Raw genomic sequence first — 26,330 nt, forward strand, 5'->3', positions numbered from 1 at the left:
TGGCTGGCGCGGGCGCTGCGGAGCGCCGATTGGCCGGGGCGGGGCGCTCCCGCGCGCCCGCCGTCGCCTCGCACCGCCATTGGCTGCCCCGGCGCGCGCCCGCGGGGTGGGGGGCACGTGCCGGCGGGCGGGGAGTGGAAGGGGCGGGGGGGGGGGGGAGAGAGGGCGGGGCGGCGGGCGGCGATTGGCCGGGCGGCGCGCGTGCCCGCGGCGCGAGCGAGCGGGCGGGCGGTGGCGGGGCGGCGCATGCGCGGGGCGGCGGGGCAGGCGGCGATGGCGGCGCGGGGCTGATGGCGGCGGAGGCGGCGCTGCGCTGAGGGAGCTGTCCCGCCCGGCCCGCCATGGGCAACGAGGCCAGCCTGGAGGGCGGCGGCGACGACGGGCAGGTGCCGCCCGCCGCCGCCGCCGCCGGGGCCCCGCCGCCACCTCCCGCCGCCGCCGCCGCCGCCAAGCCGCTTTCAGCACCGGGCGGCGGCGGACAGCTCCCGGGCAGCGCGCCCGGGCCCAGGTCAGAGCGCGGGGGCGCGCGGGGCGCGGGTGCTCGGGGCGTGGCGGGGCCCCGCGTGCTGGGGTGACCGGGGGCTGCGGGGGGGGGGGGGGGGGGCAGAGCCGGCGCGGGGGTGCGGGGTGCGGGCGGGCAGGGGCGGCGGATGGAGCTGCGGGAGGAGACGGCGGCACCCGTCTGGTCGCTGCGGGGGGGCACCCCGGGGTGCGGGCTTAGGAGGAGGCGGGGGTGCGACCCGAGGCTGGGGACCCCGGGCCGGGGGGCCCGACGGGGATGGTGGCGCGGTGACCGGGGCGTGTGAGCACCCCAACCACGGCCGGCCCGGACCGCAGCCACCCCACCCGCAGCCGGCGCGGCGCGGGAAGGGTCGCTGCATGGCGGGAGGGACGTGTGGCCCTGCCGGGAGCCGTCGGTGCGAAGCCCGGCGGGGACCCACGCCCGGCCCACAGAGCCAGCCGGGAGGGCAACGCCGTGGGCGCGGGTGCCGGGTTGGAGGCGTTCCTTGGAAAAAGAACAAAACACCCCCAATAATCCTAAAAAAACCCAATAATCCTAAAATAATCATCCTATCCAGAGAAATAAATGAGCGAGGAGCGGGAAATCGTGGCGGCGCTGGGGTGCGGGGGGCTCGGCAGTGGTCCGGGCTCCGCGTGTGGCGGTACTTCGACGGGGGGAAATGGCGAGCGGGAAGCTGCGGTCTCGCCCTGTGCCGGCCGGCTGCCGTCGCTGCTTGCCGGCCGCGTCCGAACATCCAGATGGGATCCCGGGATGCTACAGGGTGGCCGAGCTCCCGCGGGCTTTGCTTCGTAAAACCTCTGTTAGTTTTTATACCCCCGAGCCCGTTTTCCTTCCCGTTTTTCCAGCTCCCCTTGGCAAAGAGTCACCGACCCCGCTGCTTCGGACTCCGCCGGCGAGAACTTGTTCGCAGGCTGCTCGTAATGATTTAAAATGAAACACCCCCGCGGCTCTTGGCGTGACGGGATCAGCCGAGGGAGCCGTGCAGGTCGGCCGTCTCTCTCCGCGGGGCTCCCCGGGAGCTGCGTTTGCTGTCTGGGGGTCCTGGGGGCTGGGGGGGTCCCGGAGCGCGGTCCCGCAGTGCCAGCCGTCCTCGCTCCTCTCCTGCCAGAAACACCGGGCTGGTTCTGCCGGCTGCGGCCGAGCCCTCGCACGCTGAGCGGATGCTCCAGCCCCTCCCGGGGAGCTGCTGCTGGGGAGCTGCCCTCCCTCACAATTAATTAACGCAATTAAAGAGCTGGGCCGCGCGGGGCTCTGTGGGCTGGCGGCGAAGGCTGCTGTGGAGCGCTGGGATGGGGAAGACGCTGATCTGTGCCGGTGTTTAAAAACCGAGCGTGGGAGGGGTGCGGGGAGCTGAGAGAGCGTTGTAGGGATCGGAGTTGGAGGTAACGAAGTGGAAGCGAAGGAGCGAAGCGGCCTGGGGAAGAAAGCCGCCTTGGTGAGACGCAGGTAGAGCAGCTGTCGTCAGGGGCTCGGTGAAGCACGGCTCGCGCTGGCCGAGCAGCGGGCGTGTGGAGCAGAGGGGGCCGCTCCAGAAGCCCCGACTGACGCAGCGGGAGAAAGAGAATTTCTCTCCACTTTTGGGCAATTCATGTTTTTTTTCTCTGAATGAAGTGATCTAAATCTGTGTGCGAGCCAATGCGAACTGTGGTCCAGTTGCTTTTCTGTGTAATTTTTCACAACTTGCATGTGCTGTACAGGGAAATGGTCTGAGTACCTCCCACGATAGCCTGAATACCTTCCGTGTGCTGCACTGGATTTCAGGCTCTTGCGCTTAAATTCGTAATAATTCTGTTCAAGAAACTGCGTGTACACTATGGGGGGACTCCAGAGAGTAGAAAACATCGTATGGGAGTAACGTCCTCTCACCGGGTTGCAGCGTCTACCGATGTTTACCAACGCTGAATTTCTGCTGGCGTGCGTCGGGCGAGGCGCGGCGGAGCCGGGGATGGATGGAGGGCAGAGGCGTGCGGCTCTGCCGGCTGGGAGAGGCGAATGTGGCGCGGCGTTGCGTCGGGCGAGGGGTTTTCGGCGCGGACGGGAAGACCTTCGCCTCGTGCGCGGCGCTGCGGAAATCTGGCCGCATAGCGGGGCTGTGCCCAGCTCCAGTGCTCGGGCAGGGTGGTGCGGAGCCGGAGGAGGGAGGACAGGGTGCTGTTCGTCTGCCCGGGGAGGGGGTGGAAAGATGGAGCGTTGCTATCCCCTGGGATGGAGGGAGCACAAATTGTTTGCGGGTGCATTCGGACTGAGAACCTCCTGGCTGCCGGGCGCTGGAGGTCTGCTCCTGCAGCGGGACCCCCTGAGCGGAAGGGACGGGCTGGTTTGACGGCGCTTGGGTCAGGGGCTGGATGGCAGAGCGGGGATGATCCCATGTTCGGAAACAGGGCTTGGGGCGCAGCGCGTTCGGCGGCCGGTTTTCCCAGTATCCTGAAGAGAGACGTCATTGCTGCTCTGATCGTATTTGCCTGTGCCTGATTTATGCCCAGTTCACCCAGGTTTTTGGTCAGCTGTGGAGCTCGTAGAAGACTTTTTTTGACGGCAGGATGAGCTGAGGCTGAAGGACGGGAGAGGGGAAGAGGGTCAGTCTCCTGGGAAGCGTTGAGGACTGGCCACAAATAGCCGGGCCGTCGGTGGGAGCAGCGCTGCCTTTAGCATCGCCGTTTCCCCGGGGCTGGGGCACGCGTGCTGCCAGCAGCCAGGCTGGCGGCTGTGGGCTTCGGGGAGGGGAGGAAGCTCTCTCCCCCAGCACACCGGCAGAGACCATTGGGACCTTTGCTTTCCGGGCTAAAGAAGCCGCTTTCCTGAATACCCCAGCATTTCTCAAGCGTCCAGGTAGGCTCACTGTGAGCTGAAGGTCTTGCAGTGACCGGGAAGGGCAGCTCCCAGGACGGAGCAGCAGCAGCTCCGCTGTGTGCCTCGCGCACTCCCCCGGAGCCGTCGCCTGGCTCGGAGCGGCAAGGCAGCTGTCGATCGGGCTTACCCTGCTGTAGGTTTGACATCAGGCTCTTCAGCAGGCGGTGGAGCCAGTCAAAACGTTTTCTGTGTTAAATCATAGAATCACAGAATCACAGAATGGCCGGGATTGGAAGGGACCTCTGTGGGTCACCCAGTCCAACCCCCCTGCCGAAGCAGGGTCACCCAGAGCAGGCTGCACAGGACCTTGTCCAGGCGGGTCTTGAATATCTCCAGAGAAGCCTCCCTGGGCAGCCTGTGCCAGGGCTCTGTCACCCTCAGAGGGAAGTTCTTCCTCATCTTCAGCTGGAACTTCCTCTGCTTCAGTTTGTGCCCGTTGCCCCTTGTCCTGTCACTGGGCACCACTGAAATGAGTCTGGCCCCGTCCTCCTGACACCCACCCTTGAGATATCTGTAAGTATATATTAGGTCCCCTCTCAGCCTTCTCTTCTCCAGGCTGAACAAGCTCAGCTCCCTCAACCTCTCCTCGTAGGAGAGATGCTCCAGTCCCCTCACCATCCTCGTAGCCCTGCGCTGGACTCTTTCCAGTATCTCCTCATCTTTCTTGAAGTGGGGAGCCCAGAACTGGATGCAGTACTGCAGATGGGGCCTCACCAGGGCAGAGTGGAGGGGAAGGAGAACCTCCCACTGGGCCTCAGTTCGCTTTCCTCTCCCGTGATGGGCAGGTGGTGTCAGCTGCGACGCGTCTTCCCTTTAGCAAGCGGCGTTTGACAGACTTTTGATAGCTCTGGCAGCAGCCATTAGGCCACCAAGTTTAGACGGCGCGGTCCTGGGTGCTTGAAGAGTTCCAAAACCTCTTCTGCGAACACACTCATCAATATTCATAAGGTTTGGCATCAAATATTAATGCCTTGATTTCCAAAACAAATACACAGATTTGCAATCCACTTCCCAGGTTCGGGTTTCTCGCTGCGGAAACCAGCCTGGATGTTGCGCTGAAGGCACGCCTCTTCTCCCCGCGCTTCGGCGGCGCGAGGGGCTCCCGGACGTGCCGGTGCCACCCGCTCCTGCTCACACGGGTGGGGGAAGGCTTTGTCAGGGCTGATCGCCTTCTCTCGGTTGGCCCATGCTGACTGTGAAGCTGGAGAGATGTTTGGCTCCTCCTTGCGCGGTTTGTAGCTGCCGTAGGACGCAATCCCGGATCCTGGTGGTCAGCCTGCCCTGCGGATGTTCCGTGGTGCCGCAGCTCCAGCGACCGCATCCCTGGGGACCGGTGGGTCCCTCGGCACCGCAGGTTATGCCGAGCGGTGCGATGGGCCGGCTCCCGCTTCTCCAGCGCGCCTGGACGAAGCTGTTTCTTTTCCCTGCTGAGCACGTATTTGGTGCTTCCCACCACGTTTCCAGTGTCAGCAAGAACAAGTGCTCAGCGCCGCGGCGTATTCCTGTGGTTTATACTGGTTTGGGGAATAGGTGGTCTGCGTCTGGATGCCCACCTGCCAGAAGGACGCAGCCTGCCTGCCGTGGACCCGGCCGCTCCCTGCAGCCCTCGCCGCTGACTCCGGCCGGCGCAGTGGCACGCCGTCGGCCCAGGGTGTCTGTCTCGCAGTCCTGTTGCGATCCTGGGCTGGGTTCCTGGCGTAGAGAGGCACCCGCGGGAGGATGCGCCAGGCGGTCAGCGCAGACAGCATTCCCTACAGCCGGGGAGCTCGGGAGGGTGAGACGGGCTCCGCCGCCATGGCAGTCCGGTTTTTCACTAAGTGTGGAAAGAAGATCGTCGCTGCTCATGAGTGCCGCTGCTCCTGGACCCTGCTCAGGTTTTTTTTTCAGCTGATGAGTGACAGCGAGTGCTGCTGGTCATCCCGGTCCCACATGCTGTAAACTGTTAGGAGCGCTGCACATATTTTCTGGAGATTGAGATCGTCACTGTTGAGCCATTGCTGTCTTTTCAAATGTCTGAATGACAGATTTGTTATTTTTGCATCAATCCATGGGCACGACTGTTCTTACGAGCAGAGGTTTTTTGTCTTTTTTTAGTGCCTGGAGGTGCTAAGCTTCGGCGTGACCCCGAAGCGCTGCTGTGCAGCCTGTCAGTCATCACCGGGCTTGCCGGACTTGCTTGTCGTGTCACTGACGCTGAGAAGCTTTTATAAGCCCAGCGAGCTGGCTCCTCGCTGAGAGCACCCAGCACCTCCACCAAGCCATTGAGGAGCCTACAGGAGGGAGCGGTGTCATCGCGTCCTATTAACGCTGGGCCGTGCTTTGCTGTGAGGCTGGAAGGGATGTTCTTGGGGCGCTCCTCACCCCTACTCTGCTCATTTGTAATGTCAAAGATGACTTAACTACGCTGGTGATGGTATCTCGCTGACTCTTGGGCTCTTGATAGCTCACTGGTGCGTGTTTGGTATCAAAGATAGACCCCAGCCCCATTGACAGGCTGGGGGCTGTGGGTTGACGAGGCAGGAGAAAGGAACTCCCTGCCCATGCTGAGCTCCTCAGAGGCAGAGGAACATCATCCACCAAGGCAAGAAAAGCTGCGATTTTTTTTCTCTTTTTTTTTTTTTAAAAATGACATAGTGTGGCTTGAGACAAAAAGCAATGGTGTCCCATCCAACCTGATTTCTGGCGCTGGGTGGTGAAGATCGTCACGGTGGCTAACAAAGCTAAAATAAAATCTGGAGTTTAGAGGTCCAAGCTAGCCAAATGGCAATGAAATGTATATAAACAGTGAGCAGAAATAAGTGTAGCAGCAGTTTACTGGGGGGTGCGATGGGATGTGTGATCACACAAAGCTTAAATAAAAGCTTCACCTCCTACAATATACGGTCTCCCTCAGCCCAAAACTGTACTTTCCGCGGTGTGCAGCAGATCAGCTGTTCATGCTGCCTTTATTCCCCCTGAAGGTGTGATTAAAGAGTTTGGTGCGTTCTCTTTTGTCAAAAATGATTTAGCTGTGTTTCTAGGTCATTGTCTGTAGAGGAAAAGCGCGTGTATGTTTAATGCCGTAAAGTGTATTGGGCCTCTTCTGAGAAGGGCTACAACGAAAGAACCCCTCTCCTGCCCAGTCTGCTTCTTGAACACCAGAGTCCCCAGACCTTCCTCCTGTCCTTGTCCTGAGTGTTTCCTGTGGCAGGGTCCTTCTTGAAAACCCATTTCTTACAAGTCGCCTCAGCGGGCTGCCCTCATCCTCCTCTCGCTTCCTGACGTATGGAAGAGGCTTTACCCCAGAGCAACCAGGACGAACGTCTCCGCTCAGAGACCGTTAGGGCTCGCTGATGATGGGCTCGGTTGTCCAAGAGCCAAGTGACAGTAACAGGGTGTGTGAGGTACCGGTGGGCAAAGGTAGGAGCACAGGACTGGAGGAGACCTCTGGGCCATTACCCACTGGTAGAGGCCATTAGTCACCCCATCATATCGTCCTGCTATCAAGGTAACGGCTAAGATCTTACATGAGATACTCTAGTTTGATATCAAAATGCAGTTTTGACTTGCCTGCAGTAGTCCATGCGTTCGAGACATGCAGATGTACTTTAACTTCCGTGTGCTTTCCTGAGGGATAACGACACCTTCAAGCCCCAGTGTGTTCCAAGAGTTGGACGTGGGCCGTCCTGGCCAGCCGCTTTCGCAGCAGGGAACAGTGGTGCCTGGCATGTTCATCCGTTTCTGGTTCTGCAGCCAGATGATGGGGCATGTTGCATGGCTGGGACACAGTGGGGACACGTAGGTTACAACTTGAAGCTAAGTCTTTGGAGATGACGTGATGGTCCTACCCTTGTCCACCGTGCCCCTCTTCTCTGTGTTCACAGCCAGGCAGAAAGTGGTACAGGAGGTACGGAAGGGACATCTTATGGACACCAAGTCTTCTCACTGCGTCACAGTTACACAGTGACTTCCCGAATTGCAGCGAGCTCTGCACAGGCTCCTCTGCCCCATGAGAAGCTCTTTGCCTCCTCCCTGAAAACTGTTGAGGCCATACCTGTGTTTCTTGGTGTTTTCTCATTCTCTGTGAGCAAGCTTCAGTGCTGTGCTGTGGCTTCAGCCAGGCATGTCCTGCAGCTTCTGAACCCCATGTGAGGTGCAGGCTGCCATCTCCTGCCTGTGACTTGCTGCCTGTCCCACCTGCAGTCACCTGAACCTCTGCTGCCTGAGCATGCTTAGCTGCTGTCCGCGAGAACAGCATCTCCTGCCCTCTTCTTGCAGGGTTTCCCCCTTTTTTGACAGAACGCAGCCTGGAGCAAGCAGATACTGTAGGGCTCCAAGGGAAGATGCATCCATGCTGCTTGAGAAGCGTTGCTGAATTTTGAGTTTCTTCGAGCGGGTGTGACTAACCGTTCTTCGCTTGGCTCCGGGACCTGCCAGGGACCACGGTTTCTCAGACGTGACAAAGCAGTTTCCCACGCTGAGTAGCTTTCAGGCGAGGATTTGACAGCTCCTCTGAAGGCCGCAGGGGAAAAAAAATCACCTTGGACCGAAACGTTGCCTGGTGCAGACGTGGCAAAACGCCGTGTTTCAGCCGGCGTGCTTGAGGTTGGCATGCCCCGCTCCGACCCACCCCAGGTGCCGGAGGCACGGGCGCCTGTGTGGGTGCTGCAGGGTGGGGAGACTTTCAGAGGGCTGATCTCCGTTACTGAGAGCAGCCTTGGAACCTTTTGTCCGTTTTTTCTTCCCTGCCAGTAGAATGTTGCCTTGTAGCCTGTTTTGAGTCTTTCCTGGCAGTGGGGGCTCACGGGCTTCTCCAGTCGCCGAGAAGGACGCGAGGCTGACGCCGAGCTCGGAGCCTGGCTCCGGTGGACATCCCTTTGCAGGACCAGTGCTCTGCTGAGGACTGGAGCATTGTGAATGTGGGGATTTATTTTGGAACGTGGCCTTACTTATGGATTTTGAGCTCTGTTAGGAGACGCTTGGAGTACGTCACCTCTCCTTGGCGTGGTCCCAGGGTGCTCCTTCTCAGGGTGCTCCGTCCTTGGGGGTCATACACAAGCATGAAGTCAATATTAGATGTGTCTTTTTCTGTTGTTAAATGGATCCAGAGGGACCCTGCCCTTCTTGTCAGCCCACGGGTGACCCAGCTGGGTCTGCTGCGGGCTCCCCAGTATGAGAAGGTCTGTCTGTGGCTTTCATCCTTCCTCCATCGGTCTAGACGTGAGGAGCACGAGGAGATTTTGCCATATTTAATATCTGCAAAAGGATGAAATCGTGTGTGGGAATTACTTTCAAAGATTGACATGTTGTAGCTGTTAACTGTGGGTTTTTTGGGGTTTTTTTAAGCCAGAAAAAAACGGATTGCAGCCTGGGAAAAACAAAGTGGCTTCTTTTTTTCTTTCATCTCTAAAGAAAACATTTCAGTTACAGATATGTGAAGTTACGTGTTATAAAATAGAAATAGCTGAAATTTGGAAATGTATAAATAAGCTCTGAAGGGACTGGTTAATTTGCCTTCCTCTTGTGCAAAAACCAAATCAGCTGATAATGCAAAGCTTAGAGAAGGCTGGGGGCAAACGCAGTGCTGAACTGGATCTTTTTCCACATCGACTCTGAACTGTACTTTTGCCTTTGACGAAACATGAAATTACTTTTAATTTATTTTGTTCCAATCCTAGTTACATAAACTATTATTTGATTGTACAGCTGGACTGCAGAGCTGTAGGAGGTCTCACATTTAGGATTTTGCTGCCTCTTTCTCATTAAGCCTACAGACTGATTTCTTTAAATGCACCTATTAATCTTCTTAGGGAGACAAATTGTTGTTTGCTTGGGTTTTTTCTTTCTTTCCTTTTTTTTTTTTTTTTTTAAACACTAAACTCCCAGCTAACTGCCAGAGTGAGCGCCGATGGTTTGAAGCCTTTCCAGGTACGTCTGCGGTGCGGTTGGGCAGCGCGATGCTGGCACGTGCTGCCCTGGCCCGGCTGGGCTGGTTCGTTTAACCCCCGAAGGCGGTTACAGCCTGAGCCGTGCTCGTCGTGCTTGGCGATAACCTCCAAGGCTACAGGATGGCATAGTCATGGTGGGGTTTTTTTTTTCCATCTGAATTTTGCAGTAGGCTTTTTCAGTGCCTTTCCTACAGTAGCTTCTGTTGTGGTGTTGACTCCAAGCCTGGGAGCTCATCGTGGGGCTCCAAGTTGGAGACCCGTTACGTGCTCCTTGTAGGAGCAGCAGTAGGACGCAGCGAACCGCGCGTTGTCCTCGCAGCACGCAGAGCTTTCCCGTGAAGTGGGAAACGTCGGCTTTGTTCTTTTCTGCCCACTGACAGTAAGCCACCGTACTTCAGGTTTCCTTTCACCTGTTCACAGCCAGTTTTCTCGACAGACCAGGCAGGCGTTGGCAGTGATCCTTTGGACTTCTGCCCTTCCGAACCTTCGCTGCTCTCCTCTAATCCGCGCTGGGAAGGACTCTTAGGAGGGTGGGGGAGCCGCTGGCAGGCTGCTCCCGAAACACATCCGCGGGCTGCGTCTCCTCCGATACGAACCCGTGAGATGTCTGCGGCAGATAGCGCCGGGGCACAGCGTGTGGGGGCCAGGCGGCTCGGTAGCTGGCTGTAGATACTCCTGACGCCGGCGTACGTGAGGAGGCGATGCTGGGGTCTGCTCACCTCGCTGTAGATCGGTCCGTGCTGCTCAGCGTGTGCCCCGACCGTCCCTTTGCATTCAGGGCAGCTCTGTAGTCCCAAGGAGCGGAAATTTCCAAGCCTTCCCCTTTTTCCCCCTGTCTGCTGGTCCTGTTGCGGCTGTGTTGCTTGGGAGTCCTGTAGCTGGGGAGCACGCAAGGAAAGATGGGCTGTTTCCATTTAGCCGGAGTGGAGATCGTTGGGTCTGCTGGTCCTGCAAGCGCACCGCCAGCCCAGCCCGTCCTACCACACAGGGCTCGGCCGCAGGAGAGCAGCAGAGGGGACGTGTGGGCCTTTGCTGTCCTTTGAACCTTCCTTGGTGGGGCGTTTCAGAGCAGGTAGAGCCCGTTTACCGCTTTATTAGACTAAAGTTGTGACAGAACATCGGTTCTCGTTTGAGAGGAAGAGATGGTCCGTGTTACTACGTTATATGCCACTATTTACCTTAACCTGGCAAAAATAAGGCATCCAGAAGCATCACTCTGGGAGAAGACTCTGAAGAAGCATCTCCTTAGGCATCCCTTTTGTACTCTTTTTTGTCTGCCTTTTTCGTCTTGAAGTATCTCCTAGCTAAACTGGTTAGTGGATTAGGGCATGATTCCTGCTGGCCATACAACTCAGTTTTCACCCAACCCATGTTGGTAATTACCAACTTAATTTTCATTTATAATTAACTAAAAATATAATCCCAAACACTCTGAATTATCACATCTCTCTGTTTCTTTGAAATGTGCAAACAAAATCAGCTAGCTGCTTTGGGTAGTAATAAAATGCCTGCTACTCATCAACATACCTAAAATCCGGTTCACTTAGCAAGTTATCTTCTCAGCCGCAAGTTTTACCTCTTTTTTTTTTTTCCAAGTTTTACCCCATTTCTGCCAAGTTAAGCCTTTTCAGTGGGACCACGAGGACAGAGAGCATCAAATATGCAGATGCGTCAATCTCTTTGGGGACAAATGTTCTGGTCTGAGGTAAGTGCGGCAGGGAAATGCGTGCAGGGACAAGGCGCCTCGAAGAACTGCAGACGCTGGAGAAGTGCTTTCCTTTGATCCTGTGAAGAATTTGGCAGGGGAGTTTCAGACTCTCCTGTTTCAAAAGTACATTTAAACTGAACAGCTTGAAATATGGAAGCTGATGGTGTCTCTGGCGGTGTTGGTAATGTATTATTCTTTGGGTTTGCTTTATCTTTCTATTGTGAAGAACCAGTTTTACACACACAAATGCAATTAATTCCAAGTTTGGTTTGCCATTGGCATTTGACCTTCCAATTCAAATCTCTGAACACCAGAAAGTGTGGATCTAAGACACACAAACAGCTACATTGACCCTGACCTGTGCAAGGCATTTGGCTGGCAGCCCCAGGGCGGTGTCCTCAGCAGGCACTTGCAAATGTGGTCTTGTCTCCAGTGATAGACATTATCGGACCATGTGTGCTGGTGTGGAGAACATCAGGGATGGAGAAACTTCTGCGCCTGAGAAATGTTTCTGACAGGCACAACCTGATGTGAAGTTTTCATCAAGAGGTGTCTGGCTGGGTTGGACACAAAGCTCTCCTCCTCGCAGGGAAGCGTGGGCTCATCAGTTCTACCATCTGCCCCTCTACGTGCGCAGTACTTGGAGCTCTTGGGGGGAGACAGGAGTTCATCTCCGTTTTCTTAGTCCCTGCCCAAACGATCTTCTCTTGATTACTCTTCCACACCTTAGATGTCAGCTCTCCTGGTAACTTGATGCAACCAAAAAAGAAAAAAAAAAAGAAATTAAGGACCTAAATGGTAATTAAGGACCTAAATGGTCTGGGGAAGAGCTAGAAAGACAATTATGAGGTGGCCTAAATGCTGTGAGGTGCAAAGACGCAGTTCAACAACGGATAAAATTGCTGCAGTTTTGCACAGATGCCAGTTAAAACCTGTTAGGTCTCCTGCTTCATGTACGCAGGCTCAAACAAATAGGGGTGCAAAGCCAGGATTTTTTCTGTCGCCGCTGGCTGCAGTCACCAGGAGCTGCGTGTCTCTCCGCAGTACGGTAGTCTGATTTCTTCTCCGGGAAATTGCTGCTTTAACTGGGTTTTTCATTCCTTTTTCTAAAAATACAAGCCGATTTCTTTCTGCTATGTCATTACCCCTTCTTTTTTAACAGCGCTTCTCTTTCTGATGGATCTTCCTATTTTTTATGGCTGGAATGAGTGTTTTTCCTCGTTCTGGGCTGCGTTCGGTTGACTCAAGCTATCACGGAGATGGATAATGATACTTTTTTCTTTTTTTGCATTGGCTTTTAATTTTGGAGCATGGGTGGAAGTCCTCCAAAAAAAAGGCTGTGCAGTCTTCCCAGCTTCTTAATGGTCAAAGGCAAACTTCTTGCTGCTGGGGGTTTCGTGGAAGCGCGGGTACCCACGGGTGGTGTGGACAGGACCGCAAATGCTGTCCTGGTGGAGCCAGACCCCTGGGACAGACCCCTTTCCACCTGCCAGCAGCAAACCGCTCTCACGTCGGGCACTTGCCCACAGCGGGCCCACAGCTGCAGAAACCCCTCCGGCTCTGGGGCTGAATCGGGCCTGAAACTCAAAAGGGAGCCTTGCAAAACCAGACCTTCGTGCCACTCGCTGGGGGAAAAAAAAGCCAGAAGCAAGTCAAGGGAGCGGGCTGCCTCTGCCTTTCTCTTTGAATTGCTTTCCAGAACGCGTTTTTCCCAAAATAACTTAATTGTCTATTTTTTTGTAGATCGTTCTATATTTGTTGATGAGCATTAAATTGACATTTTCTGAGAAGTGTCCAAAATGGGTTGAAGAACACTTTGCAGAGCGGCAATATCTCATCGAGAGCCCATCACTGCGCGTGGCTATGGTTGTCTTATCATCTTCCGTGCATTTCTCTGCGTTTCTTGACCTTGGATTTCACCTGCCGTGGTGTTCCGAAACATCCATTGCAGGAGAGCCTTCGAAAGCTCATTGCGTTCAGTTTTAGCTTTGAATACCCTGAATATATTTGTACGACTCAGCAAACTTGTCCCTTCATTGTTCCCCTCCTTCCCAGGCTGTTCATGAATATATCCCATTTATCCCATGGCAGGGTCCTGCAGCTCTGCTTGTGAAAAGAGGACCATCTCCCTCTGTCCTTGGTGTCCTAAACTGTGACCAGTTACCAACCCACCAGCAGGCTCCCGCTTGTTTCATCATCGTTAGCTTCTGGTTTTCCTTCTTTCTTTCTGGATTTCTATCCTGACGTTTCTCCTGCTGAGACGATTTTTCAGACTAATCCTGTATTTGAAATTGTTCTGGTGTGGGAACCCTCATAAATTTGTCTTTAGCAAACAGCATGGCGAAGGCTGGATTTATCTTTTCTTTTGCGGTCTTGCCTTCCTGAAGTGTTTCTGTTCCATTTCAATCTTCTTTTAGCTTTCCAGATTCTCTGGCAGATTTTCTATCTCGAAAGTTTAAAACAAATTTTATTGTTTTTGGCTCCAGTTTACGAGTTGTTCCTTCAGGTGTTTGTTTTTATGTTTTATTAGTGTTTTAAATTTGATTTGCCACAATTTGTGGGGTTTTTTTGTTTGTTTTTTCTTCATGTAGATACAATTTTCACCTTTTTAACGATTTCCTTTTACTCCTGTAGCCTTATGTGCTCCACTGTTTAGTTACGTTGCCTTGCTGTGGCCATGTCTTCAACCCTTTCTTTGCAGCGTACTCTTACCTGAGGCCCTAATGTGCCAACAGGTGCCATGGAAACTTCCCCGTCTTACCCTGCCACCTGCTGCCTTTAATTTCTTTATAACAAACTTCCTCACTTTTTCTGACTCCTTTTTCCCCATTTAAATCTAAATATTACAGTAGTTGTGTGTATTTGTGTGTTTTTTCCCGTGCTGCGATAGGCTGAAGCCGAGCGTATCGCAGTCGCTGTTACGGGACGTTTCTGTCGCCAGTTCTGGTGTCTCAGAGCAGGCACCGTGCACGTCGCAGGGCGAAGTCAGGAGCCGGTAGCTTTATTCTGCATTGCTTTAGGGAATAGTTAACAACCTAACCCAAAAATGGTTTTGCTGCCAATTAAAATCGGAGAGGCTCTTGGGGGGAGGGGGGAGAGTTTAATCATTGATTTACAAGATCAGCTTAATGAACATTACGTGTCCGGTAAAAGTTCCTTAGCGTCATGCTGTGGTTGATCTTCTGGCTTTGCTGACATTTCATAAATACAGCGCAGTCATTCATGCTGTCAGTTTTAGTAGGACAAAGGTCTTTAGTTACACGTGACTGTGGCAATCGGCTCTTTTACCGTGTAGTTGCTGGAGCTGGGTTATAAGCTGTAAGTGGATGGAGGCGAAGGGCAGGGGTTGCTCTTTGGCTGGGATGCTCTGCCCATCACAGTCGTCCATTCTGGTGTCCACGGTTTCACGATTGTCACGACCCTTTATAAATTATGTGATGTTTAACATGCGTAAATGCCTTGCTCCCAGCAGTCGGTTGGACCCGGGAAGGGTACGGAGGCCACACGTCGAATAGCTAGGTGGAAATCAGATTGAAGAGACGGCTCCAGCCCACACCTCACTGTGACTTCGGGGGACATTTATCCCCATTTCAGCCACCCTTTCAGTATGTGCTGCCTGGTGTCCGTCACAGAGCCGTATCGCTGTGGCAGGGCTCCTCATCATTTCTTGCAGACCTTCCAGGTCCTGCAATAAAGAGGAGAGGAGCTCTGCAGGCAGCAGCCCACTTTACCATCCAGCAGCATCCCCTGAGCACAGCCACCCCCAGCCCTCCCCTGAATTAAAGGGGAGTTTGGTGTGCTCAACGGAGGCGGGGGGGCCTTAATGAGTCCTGCAGTCAGACAGACGTGCTGAGCATCCTCCCCTTTGGTGGTATCCTGGGGTGCCCGCTCCCTCCTTTCCTTCCAGGTCTCCTCAAGGGCTCCAAGGCTGGTCTTCGCCTGCACCAGTGGTCCAAACCTGACCCACTGACTGAACCCATTCACTGGATGAGCTACCGTTCCTGCTTGCTTTGTATTTTCCAGGTACTTCCTGAGTACCCAGACAGATACAGATGCTGGAGCAGAAATCCTGTGGAGCTTTCTAATAGCTCCGCGTTCACCCCAGGGATGGCATTTCTGCAGGCACGGCGAAGCCAGGGCTCCTGCTCAGCATCTGCGCCCTCCTGGCTCTCCACGGCGAGCTGTACCGCTCCTCTTACAGCAGCTAACTGCATCACGATCAAGAAGTGGCTTCTACTCTGTTGTTGGAGATTTACATGTAGTTTTCTGCTATCACAGAGGAAACAGATTTTCCCTGACACCGAGGCAGAATGGATATCGGACACCCCACTTATCCCTGAGAGATTTTAATGCTTTGAAGTTCAAGATCGTAAATGTTCTCAGCAACAGTTAATGTCACTTGAAAAGGAGACCCGTTCAAATCTTTCAACCTTCAGTGTGCCTGCTCCTGTAAAGCTATCTCAGAAGAAATCTCTTTGATATATATTGGACTGAGATCGTTACCTGCAGGCTCTTCTGTCATGCCAGTTGCCGCTGTCTCTGAGGGGCTTGGCCAAGGTCCTGACAGTGATGGCTGCACATTTCAGGCATCAGGAGCTGAAAGAGCAGCTCCCCAGAGCAGGACATGGTGATCTGCAGGTTACTCGGTGACTTTCTGGCTTGTGAGGGCTCGTGGGAGATGTGCAAAGGTCTCCCCTGACTCTGGTTCAGATCTTGGGGTTTGTAGAGGCTGCTCTGGACTCTGCGGGGAGCAGTTGTCTTGCATTCAGTTGCAGGTGTTCATCATGGTCTACGCAGGGTGACTCGTAGACATCAGACCTTGGGATTTTCTGGAGAGAAGTTTGGGGATGCTGGGCTGTGAGCAGCCCTTCCTCTGGTTTTATGTTGCAAATTGCCCAGGGGAAATTGCTCTTGGCTCAACCAGGGCCAAATTAGGTGCAAGTTAAGTATTTATTGGCCACATAGCAAAATTAGAATAGAATAGAATAGAATAGAATAGAATAGAATAGAATAGAATAGAATAGAATAGAATAGAATAGAATAGTTCAGGAAGGGACCTGCAACGATCATCTAGTGCAACTGCAATGGATAATGGTTCCCAAACATTTACAAAAAGGCAGTGTGTGGGAATGAAAATAAGCAAGTAAATGTTTATTTAGAGCTTAAATCAGTCATAAACCCCTCTTTCAGTACATAGGATTCAACTGAGAAGATGGCAGATGCTTCTCAGCAACCATACTTTGTTCAGCAGCGTGAGCGACAGTGATGCATTAGCTTGTTGCTGATGCTCGGCTGAATGAGACGTGATGCTAATAAGGTGGAGAATAACTGGTTTGTGGTGGACTGAGGCTTTTCCTAGTCTTGGCTTTGTGGTATACCGAATCATGCACCTACAACGTGGATGTAAACTGGAAGAATTCTGGTTCTTGTTATCTTTCCATGGACTGCGCAGACCTCTGCATTTTAAACGAGGGGAAAAGCTGGCACCAGTGCTAATTGTGTTCCCTTCTGCGAAACCAGAGGAGGAAGGTGGCACACTGTGCATCCCAGTGCTGCTTGCCCCATGGCAGGACTGTGCTGGGATGCGGTTCCTCTGGGAAAGGTCGTTAGTCTGGTGCGTTAAGGGCAAGCGGCTTATTCCACCACCTGCCTGGCAGCCCCTGCTTGAAGCCCAGCCCCAGTGGGGTTTAACAGGGAGGCAGAGGATTCGAGGATGTCGGCTTCCTCTACATTTATGAGAACAAGTATGTGGTGGAGGTTAGGGACCCGAATGATTGCCCAGCTCGGGCGAAAGCCTGGAGCGGGAGCTCAGGTTTGCTGCTCAGCGTCAGGGGATGCCCATTAGGGATGCCTCAGTCGCAGGAAAATTGCCTGACAGAGGCTGTGTCTTATTTGACGGGGAGAAAGCAACCCTGGAGCACAAAGCTGCAGGAGAACAGGGTTTTTCCACTGCTCGCAAAAGCAAGTCATTAAACACCGTGGCTTTTCATCAGAGTGTTTGTTTGGCAGCTAATAAAATACTCCCTGATGGTTTCTAGTTACCGTTTCGTACTTTCTGTTTTGTTTTCAGCTGTGTGGCACTCGCTGTTTTGAAACTATCCAGTACACACATTTCTAGTATAAACTTCTTCCTGCATGGCCATGAATGTAATTGTTGGGTGCACTTGTATTTAAGCAGGTGCTGATTTTTAATTCTGTAACTGCTTCTTTTTTTGTCCGAGCAGAGCCTGATGCAGGGTTCCCCATGTTGGGTGTCGCACGTTCAGAGCCACAAAGCTGCCGCCAGTAAGACTCCCGAGCTTGGTGGGTGTTTCAGCATTGCCAGTGTGAGGTTTTCAGTGCGCGTAGCTGAAACCGGAGGCTCTCCCCATCAGACACTTCATTTTCTCCTTGTTTATTAAAAGGTTGCATGTCATATTTTCTAGTCTGACCTCCTGATAGGCAGTATATACCAGCTAATATTTGATAGTATCCCACGGAGCTTCTATGCTGACCCATAAGCATTAGGAATCATGATTTCTGAGTCAAACCCGGTGCCATTTTGACCTAGAGTGCAACTCCCCTTTTGTTAGCTACCTCTTTTTTTCTAAATAGGTTATATTCAGCGATTCTTAAAATCAGTCGTGCGGATGTTCACACTGGGTTTCTGTCGAACCAACTAGGTCAAACCTCTGCTCGTAGCTGAGCAGCTCTAATTCATGTTCATTAACCCAGCCTCCCTTTTTTGGGTGTGAGCGTCCAAACCTCTTCTCTCTTTTCATGCTTTACCTTGATTTGTTTGCGTCTTCTACCCTTGGTTTTACTGCAGGTGAGCAGTTTGCCCGCTTTTTCTACTATTAGAAAAGACTTGCTTGTCCCCGTTTTGCTTATTTTTGATATGAATATGAAGTCAGGAGCTCCCTTCTGCAGACAAATCCAGCTCTTCTTTGCAAAGCCCGAGCAGGGCGTGCTCTTTGGAAAATGATGGTGATAGCACCATTTGTTTTCATGTTCTTTTTATATACTAGAATGTAGTAATTGGATTGGTTGCCCAGCGAGCAGGAGACCCATTTAAATATCCACCAGGCAGAGGAAGAGATACAATCCATGTTTCCCAGTTGCATAAAAGGGCTGCGGCTCCTGAAGGATTTACTTGGACCAAAAATGCCAAGCCCCCGTGGATGTGGGGTTTGGTGGCCCCACCGTGGGGTTTGGTGGCAGCTGAGTAGAGGGATGCGGCCAGTGAGTTCAAGGGGGGAACAGAAAATTAGGAGAAAACCCAAGAAATTAAGAGAAAACCAATGCACATGCTGTCTCTTGAGCTTTTCCACACACCATGCCTGAACAAGTCTGAGTTACCAGCTGTGTGCATTGATTTTGTGTAATATCAGTGTTACTTGATTTTAGAGCAAAGACTTTAACAGTGTTGGCATTTACCCTGCTCCCATGTTTGCATCTTGTATGCAAAAGGACCTGTTGACATCCCTTGGGAAGCTGGCTCCAAAATGGGTCTTGTCTGTGAAATTTAGTGGCACTGATGAACCTGAGTTAAATTAGAGCAATTTCCTTCTACAGGCCTTGACTTCACCTAGCAATTCCCAAATAAGAACGCCGTACCAATTTACTGGAGCGGGATTGTAAGCCCATACTATGTCACTGTACTGCTTCCATCTTTCCCAAAGCCGCTGCCGTCTTTTCAGTGGCACTGCCGTGCCATCGGACGTTAGGCTTCGGACAAACCATCTTTCTTCTGAAATTAAACCTTACCCAGCCAATTGAAAGCCTAACATTTGGTTTGGCTGTACATAGGATTTTGTTTTCAAAGCCTTCCCAATTCTTGTTGTATCAATGAAAATCCGACATTTTTACAGAAGGGAAAAAATCAGACATAAAAAGTCCAAGGTGCTTGTGACATCTTGCACAGCTGCACTCAGTTTTGCGAAGGATGGCTTTGACCCTTGGTTTTCATTATGCTGCTCGTGCTTCTGATCATCTCAGTCAGCTGTTCCCTCCTAGTCCTTCTCCATCTCCTCCCAGCCTGCCGGGACATTGGCACCAGCCCTAAATAGAAAGGCTGGTTTCACAGCCGTGCTTGTTCCTGAGAGGAACAAGGAAAGCTCTGCGCCTTTTTGATCAGGCGAAGTGTCTGACGGAGAAGCAGACCTGGGTACGGATTAATCTGTCAGGGTGATTTTTAGCTCTGGGCTACGTGGCAAGCAACCCTGTAATTTAGCCTTCTCCCTTGTGCAGAGCTGAGGGTGAATTTTTGTGGGTGTTTTGCAGTGCATCACACAGGAGATGGGCAGATGCTCATTTAACCGTGTGGGGAAGGGAAGAGAGGTGGTTGCCGCAGAGCAGGGGGCGAAACCCAGGCTTCTGACACTGTAGACCCCAGACCGCCCCGTGTATCACAGAATCACAGAATGTTTGGGGTTGGCAGGGACCTCTGTGGGTCATCCAGTCCAACCCCCCTGCCGAAGCAGGGTCACCTACAGCAGGCTGCACAGGACCTTGTCCAGGCGGGTCTGGAATATCTCCAGAGAAGGAGACTCCACAACCTCCCTGGGCAGCCTGTTCCAGGGCTCCGTCACCCTCAGAGTGAAGAAATTCTTCCTCATGTTCGGATGCAACTTCCTCTGCTTCAGTTTGTGCCCATTGCCCCTTGTCCTGTCACTGGGCACCACTGAAAAGAGTTTGGCCCCATCCTCCTGACACCCACCCTTCAGATATTTCTAAGCATATATTAGGTCGCCTCGCAGCCTTCTCTTCTCCAGGCTGAACAAGCCCAGCTCCCTCAGCCTCTCCTCGTAGGAGAGATGCTCCAGTCCCCTCACCATCCTTGTAGCCCTGCGTTGGACTCTCTCCAGTATCTCCTCATCTTTCTTGAAGTGGGGAGCCCAGAACTGGACACAGTACTCCAGATGGGGACTCACATGCAGTGATGACACAAATGCACAGAGCGAAGCTGCTGCTGGGAGCGGGACGGAGATGGTGCACAGCTTTTCTTTGCACCAGAAAAAGGTGAAGGCAGCCAGGAGGGAGCTCCAGCCCAGGCTGGGAGAGAATCTTGGGAGCAGCACAGTCCCGCCAGGCAGCGAGTGCCCAGCTACCCTCCTCCCTCTTCTGTGCCAGGAATGATGCTCAAGGCAAACTAACAGCACCGTGTCTGGTTTTTCTCATGGGTTTTTACTTTTTCAAGAGAGCCTTGAGCTTGTCTGTGTTTGGTGTGACGGCTTCTCTTGATGGAGCACAGCTTCAGAGGTATGGCCCTCCTCACATTGATTAACAGCAAAAACTTCACTCAGCAAAAAAATTCACTTTTTATTTAAAGAAAGGTACTTGAACTAAATAAGCCAGACTGTTAGTACTGCTAATACCAGCTGCAAAATTAGGTGGTAACTACGGTTATACTGCTAAACACTTCCGCTGTGGGTAGCTGCTTAAAGGTTTTCCCATTTTTCACTGAGCTGGGAAGTAAAACTGTGGTTTAGTGGTATTTCTATGGTCAGAGCTGGTTTGGAGTCAGAATTCCTACTTGGTGGCAAACTTTCTTTTCATATCAAATGGGAAAAAAAAATTGAATTTTTAAATTTGCAGTGAAATAACCATTCCCTTGTTCCAAACAACAGTTATTTGACCGTATATACATTAATCTTTTCAAATGATGTCATTTCAGTGTTGTTTAATACAGCATTTGGATAGTCTGTATTCTAATACATAAGCGCTGCTTTTATAAGAATTAAAGTTAAGGAGAGAAAGTGCATTTTCCTTTCTGACAGTCCTTTCTCCCAGTGTCTGAGCCTGGGCTCTCCCATCTCCGCCAGCTACGGATGCCACGCATTTTGTGGGGCAGCAGCTTTGCAGCCCTCAGCATCGGGAGGCAAACCCCGACTCTGAACTCAAGGGCGTCCATATTCGTGATGGGGGAGCACGATCCTGCCCCTGGCACTTGTTGCAGGCGTCTGGCTGCAGGGCCAGGTGCGGTTTGCTCTTTACTCCGGAGCAGATCAGTTACTCCCTTATTGCTTTGCTTTATGATTATTGCGCAATTCCTCCTTCAGAGAAGTGGGTTTCAATCTGCAGCTGAAAAGTATTCCCAAAGTGCTATTTTAATATTTATTTTCATCTGAGTTCCTATTACTGTGGCAACATGCACTTTAAATTTCATTAGTGTTATGCATTTAAGTTTCCATTTTAAATCTTTGTAAGGTCAGACCCTGCTTGGATAAATCAGCAATTTATTAAATTTGAGATTCTGAGTAATGTTTTTCCTTAAACAGCTGTAGATCACAGGTAGTAAGGGCACTAGGGCTTCTGCATTTTTGAGAAATATTCGAAGAGCACGTGCCCTGGCTGATTCTGTTACCTAAAACCCCTCTAATTACATATACACCTTCCATTGGAGATTCATTCTCGTGTGCTCGTAGTCCATCAGCAGCACGCTGCGGGGTACCTGCCCTGAATAACGTGAGAGGTCGGCTGTGTGGGACCTCGTGCCTTGCTCTCCAGCACGAGAGCTCAAGGCTCTCGCAGCCGAAGCTGCTCCCGAGCTGCCTGGAGCTGCTGGACCCTCTCCCCGAGCTCTGGGCTGGCATCCTGCACAGGCTCTGGGGGTGGGTGGCTGCCTGTCCGACAGCAGGCGCGACGCCGAGCTCAGCACCGCTCCATCTGGGTAACTGAGGTTTCATAGGGAGGTTTCACAGCCCTGTCCTGGCAACCTGGTGCGTCCCTGCTGGTTTTCTGCCCAGCCGAGACCTACATCGCCCAGAATAGGGTTCAGCTGGGGGACAGCCGCCCACACAAGCCCCTCTTCCCCATGCTTCTCCTTGTAGTAATGATTACTAAAGCAGAGCTGATGCCTTCTCTCTTAATTTCCCACTGCTGCAGCTGGTGGGAAACAAGCCCTCAGTTGCCTTCACCTGTGACTTGCACGACAGGAGAAGGTATAAGTAGCTCTCCTCCCAGCTTTGGGCTTCTGGAGGGGTTTTTCTTCAAGAGAGAGAGCTTTTCACAGTCTTTTTCCTTCACAGCAACTCCTAAAAGTAGGTTGTGAGAAGATGGTTCAGCGCGCGTTGGCCGTCTCCCCGCAGTCTGCGAAGCGAGGTGCCGCTGCCTGGTGGAGCACGGGGCTGTGCTGGAGGAGGGCTGACGGGGAGCCCTGGCTGGTGGGAGCCTCAGCTGCCCCACGCTTCTCCTTCCCGTTCTCTGCGCAACTTTCCGACTCAAGTTCAGCTCGGAACATGCCGAATAATTTACTTATATCCCTGCTGCTGGGTTATATAAGGGAAAGCTGAAATTGCGCCTTGTTTTGTAAGGTGGAACGTGTCCTTCTGCCCGTCTGAGCAATTTCCCTGGTTAGCAGCGTGGTTTCGCTGTGCCTCCTTGGCTGAGCTGGGGCTTTGTGGGCAGAGAGGGTGCTTTAGGTGTTTTCTGCTTTGACTGTCATCATTTGAATGTACTAAACCTGGCTTATTCTGTGTATTTTTAATGATGTTTCAGCACGGTGAGGAGACCAGAGCAGCTGGATCAGGCCGCAGGCCAGCGGGCAGCGTCCCCCTCCCTCGCTCAGACTGCGCCCAGCTCCCAGAGCCCCCGGGAGATGAGGGGCCGGGGCCAGCCCGGACCACCGGCGGAGGGACCGCGGAGGATGCTGCAGGTGGATGCCAGGAGCCAGGGCTCGGGGAGGTCTCCCTCGGCGTCGCCGGACCGGGGCAGCACCCCTACTTCTCCCTACTCGCTCCCGCAGATCGCCCCGCTCCCCAGCAGCACGCTCTGCCCCATATGCAAGACGACTGAGCTCACCTCCTCCCCGGGCCAGCCGAACTTCAACGCCTGCACCCAGTGTCACAGCAAAGTCTGCAACCAGTGCGGCTTCAACCCCAACCCGCACCTCACCCAGGTATGGCCGCCTGGTCCTCGCGCAGCCTTCCCGGCTGGGTCGGGTGGGCAGTGGGGTCTGCAAGGGGAGGTTCTTCTTTTCTGCAAGCACAGAAATTCCCCCTTGCTTTTGGCAGCTGTAAAGCGTTGCCTGAGAGCAAGGGCTCTGCTGGTTAATCAGGGGATAATTGTGATAATGTGAGCTATGATGAGGTGGGGAGGTAAGTTAGTTAAAGGGAGATGGTAGACCAGCAGAGAGGTTTAGTCTCTCTTGCTGGGACTGCAGAATGCTTGGCTGAGGTGAGGTCCATGTACACAAAACTGCCCTGAAGTCGAAGGACTCGGCAGCGGGAGGAAGGCAGAGGGGTTGTTGGCAACCCCAAGGTGTCGATCGTCTTAGACCCTGACTCATCCCAGGCGGTGATGGTTGGTGGCAAGTGAGTTTCAGATGGCATCAGGCTTGGTGGCAGGAGAGAAGTGCAAAGTCGTGCGTGAGATGATGCCTTGCCGGGGGAGTGTTTTGCGCCGTGTGGGATGTGTGAAATGGATGCGCTGGGTTCCCGGGGGTGGATCTGGCAGCGGCGGTGAGGGGGGGAGTGTGCTGGGGCTCACTGGGGCAGGGGGCTACCTGTGCTGACCCGTCGGGTTGGAGACCTCCAGTCAGGGTGGGAAGGGATACGGTTGCTTTTTGCAGCTGTTAAGAGCCAAACCATAGAGATTCCTGCTCTCAGGCTCAATAACAGAAGCTTAAAGCCACTGTGCCGCTCCAGTGTGTGACAAAACAGGGTTCGGGCACTGAAGTCCCCTGGGTACCCATGTGTTGCTGCCAGTAGCTGTTTCTGATAGGCACACAACGCTTGGTCCAGACAGAGTGGTTTCTAAACACCGTTGTTTGAGAGAGGCTCCTGCCTTCCAGTCCCTTTTCCCGGTGAAAGGAGAGGTGGGGTAGCAGATACGTCTGGTTTAGTGAGACATAATTAGCTGGGTTCTGCTTTTGTACCTATAAAAGAGGTACTTGCCCCTGTGAAGATCAGTATAAGGTCTCAGACCTTAACAAAGGGCCCTCAGGTGGAAATTCAGGCTCCTGCTGTTTCACTTAGATTGATTTGCTAAACAGTTATTTTGTTGTCCAAACATTGCATTGAAAGTTGACCAACTACTTGGAAAAGTAGCAGTTCAAGAGCAAATAAACAAACAAAAATGGACCAGTTGCTCAGTTTCTGGCCAGCCTGGACCTGTCTCCACTGCCTTGCCCCCAGAGCTTTCCTGCAGTGGCCCCTACCCCGTGTCTCTCCTGCAGATACTCGTGTTAAAATGTGTGTGCACGGAGTTTCTGCTGAGCGTCTCTAGGCCATCTCGTAGCATCTCTAGGTCTCTGTGCTCTCTGAAATGTGGTTGACTGCCAAGCATTTTTAAACATCGAATCTGAAAAATTGGACCTGGGATGAAAAAAGATACGGGTTGTTTTTTGTTTGTTCTGGGTTTCATATGCATTTCAGCAGCAAGCAACCTTATGACTTGTAAGTAGGTCGCTGAGGGAGCTGGGGGATGAGAACAGTTGTCCAAGATTGCTGTCTGCAGCTTGTGTTGGCAGCCTGTGTGGTGGGCTGGCTGCGGAGCGACGGTGGTTACTGCCTGCTTGGCATGTGACTGGTGTTCCTTGGAAGAATCGCTGGTGGTGCTGCTCCGGAGTCACACGAAAAGGTGTCTGAGGTAAAAAGGTGTTGTTGAAAAGGGTTAACGGGGGGCAGCTTGGAGGTTGCTCTCTTTCTTGGTGGTAGGAGCCAGGTTGGAAAGGAGCTCCACAGGTCACCCAGTCCATCCTCTGCTCAGAGCAGAGATCGGGTGAGGGAGCTCCAGGCTTTGTCCGGTTGGTCTGGGAAATGCCCGAGGATGGAGCTGCAGGTCCCACCTGCTCCGCTGCTTGACGTTCCTCACAGGGCAAAGCATCTGTCTGGGCTGGTCCCTCAAACCCTGCGGGTGCTGCGGGGCGGCCGCGCAGGGCTGCTGCTGGGGTGATTTGTGGGGTGTTACCTCCCATCTGCCTTTCCTTGTGAATACATTTTCACCTGAATAGTTGATGTTCCTGCTTTGTGCTGCAGTAGACAGAGATTTGGAACTTCTCTTTCCACTTTTTAGCGGGGTTAAATAATCAAAAATATCACATTTGCTGAGAAAACCAAACCCAAGAAAACCAAAACTGCACAACCCGTGGGACTGCCAGAAACCGCAGCTGGGGCAAGGTGGGAATTCTGGTGGTGGCTGGGTATAACACAGCCATGGGCATTGACTACAGAAAACCTGTTGAGAGCCTGGTGTTTATGTAAGCTTGAAGTGTCTTTTATATATATATACACACACACATTATAAAATAGGTTTTATTTATCTCTCTATATAAGTAAAATAACAACAACAGATTTAGTGTATGAGCTGTAGTCTCTCACGTTCCATCCTGCTGCTTGCAAGTACCAAGAGCAGCTTTTTCAGAGGAGGGTTAACGGTACCCTCTAGCAAAACGCCTTAGCTTAACAATTAGGGGATACTCTGCCCAGAAGCGTGTACATTCCTTTGAAATACTATTTTTCTTTGTCTTCTAATTTATTCTTTTTCAGGTGGCTTGGTGGTCACTTTGTCTTACAGGCAAGCAATGAATTTCTGTCATGACGAAGCAGTTGGCCTCTATGGCATCTGGAGTTGATTGCTTGCTGAGGGGGGGGAAAAAAAAGTCTTTTCTGTTTTTTTTTTTTTAATTCACTGTGTTTTTATTCCTTTGAGCACCAGCTCGTTCTTGTTTCACAAGACTGGGCAAACAGAAGTTACTGTCTGCTGCCGGTGTCAGTCAATATTTCATGTGTAGATAATCGTATTCTTCCCTCTGTTCATCTCCACGTTCCGAAACAGCCGCTGTCATCGTGTTCAGTTTGGTGGCGTGCTGGTTTTCTCGTTCATTCACTTATTCCTGAAGGTCAGCGCTCTTGCCATAAACGGTTATTTTAAACAGGGGGAAACGTGAAGCAGGGAGCTATGATGGCACCGTCAAAGAAAAGCAGTTACGAAATAGCGTGGCAAAATTTAACAGTTTGCTTACCCGCCTGTGTAGGAAGTAGGCTTTTGAGTGGAGATGTGTTATTTGAAATGCAATATTGCAACCCTAACATTCTAGTTGGATTTTTAATTTCCCATTAAAACTTTTTTCTAGTTTTTCTCTGTGTTGTCTTTGAAGGTTTTTTTTGGACAGCTTGTTCCGCAGGACCGTGCCAGCAAGGCTGTCATCTCCTCCGGGGGAAAATAGCTCCGTTTCAAGCCAGTACAATAGGTTTAGAAAATCCCCTTTTTATACATCTTGCACTTTGTAATGCTGCTCCTGTGGCTTTCGCCTGACTGATCCTGCAGCGTGTTCATCTGATTGGATTTGCTCTGTTTGGCATCATAAGGAGTAACCTGCAGGCATCCTTTCTGTTCCTCT

The 26,330-nt window shown here is 52.4% G+C and overlaps 1 protein-coding gene across 2 annotated transcripts in view; it reads left to right on the top strand.

The window, feature by feature from the left end:
• The first annotated feature begins 264 nt into the window (after window positions 1-264).
• Window positions 265-26,330, top strand: part of BSN (bassoon presynaptic cytomatrix protein) — a 93,991-nt gene continuing 67,925 nt past the window's right edge. For both annotated transcript variants that reach the window (XM_075432874.1, XM_075432875.1), the window contains exons 1-2: window positions 265-508; window positions 22,487-22,886. In XM_075432874.1, the coding sequence (XP_075288989.1) occupies window positions 342-508; window positions 22,487-22,886 (567 nt within the window). In that variant the 5' untranslated portion in view covers window positions 265-341. The remainder of the gene's footprint in view (window positions 509-22,486; window positions 22,887-26,330) is intronic.

This window comes from Opisthocomus hoazin, chromosome 11 (assembly GCF_030867145.1).
Source record: "Opisthocomus hoazin isolate bOpiHoa1 chromosome 11, bOpiHoa1.hap1, whole genome shotgun sequence".
Taxonomy (NCBI): Eukaryota; Metazoa; Chordata; class Aves; order Opisthocomiformes; family Opisthocomidae; genus Opisthocomus; species Opisthocomus hoazin.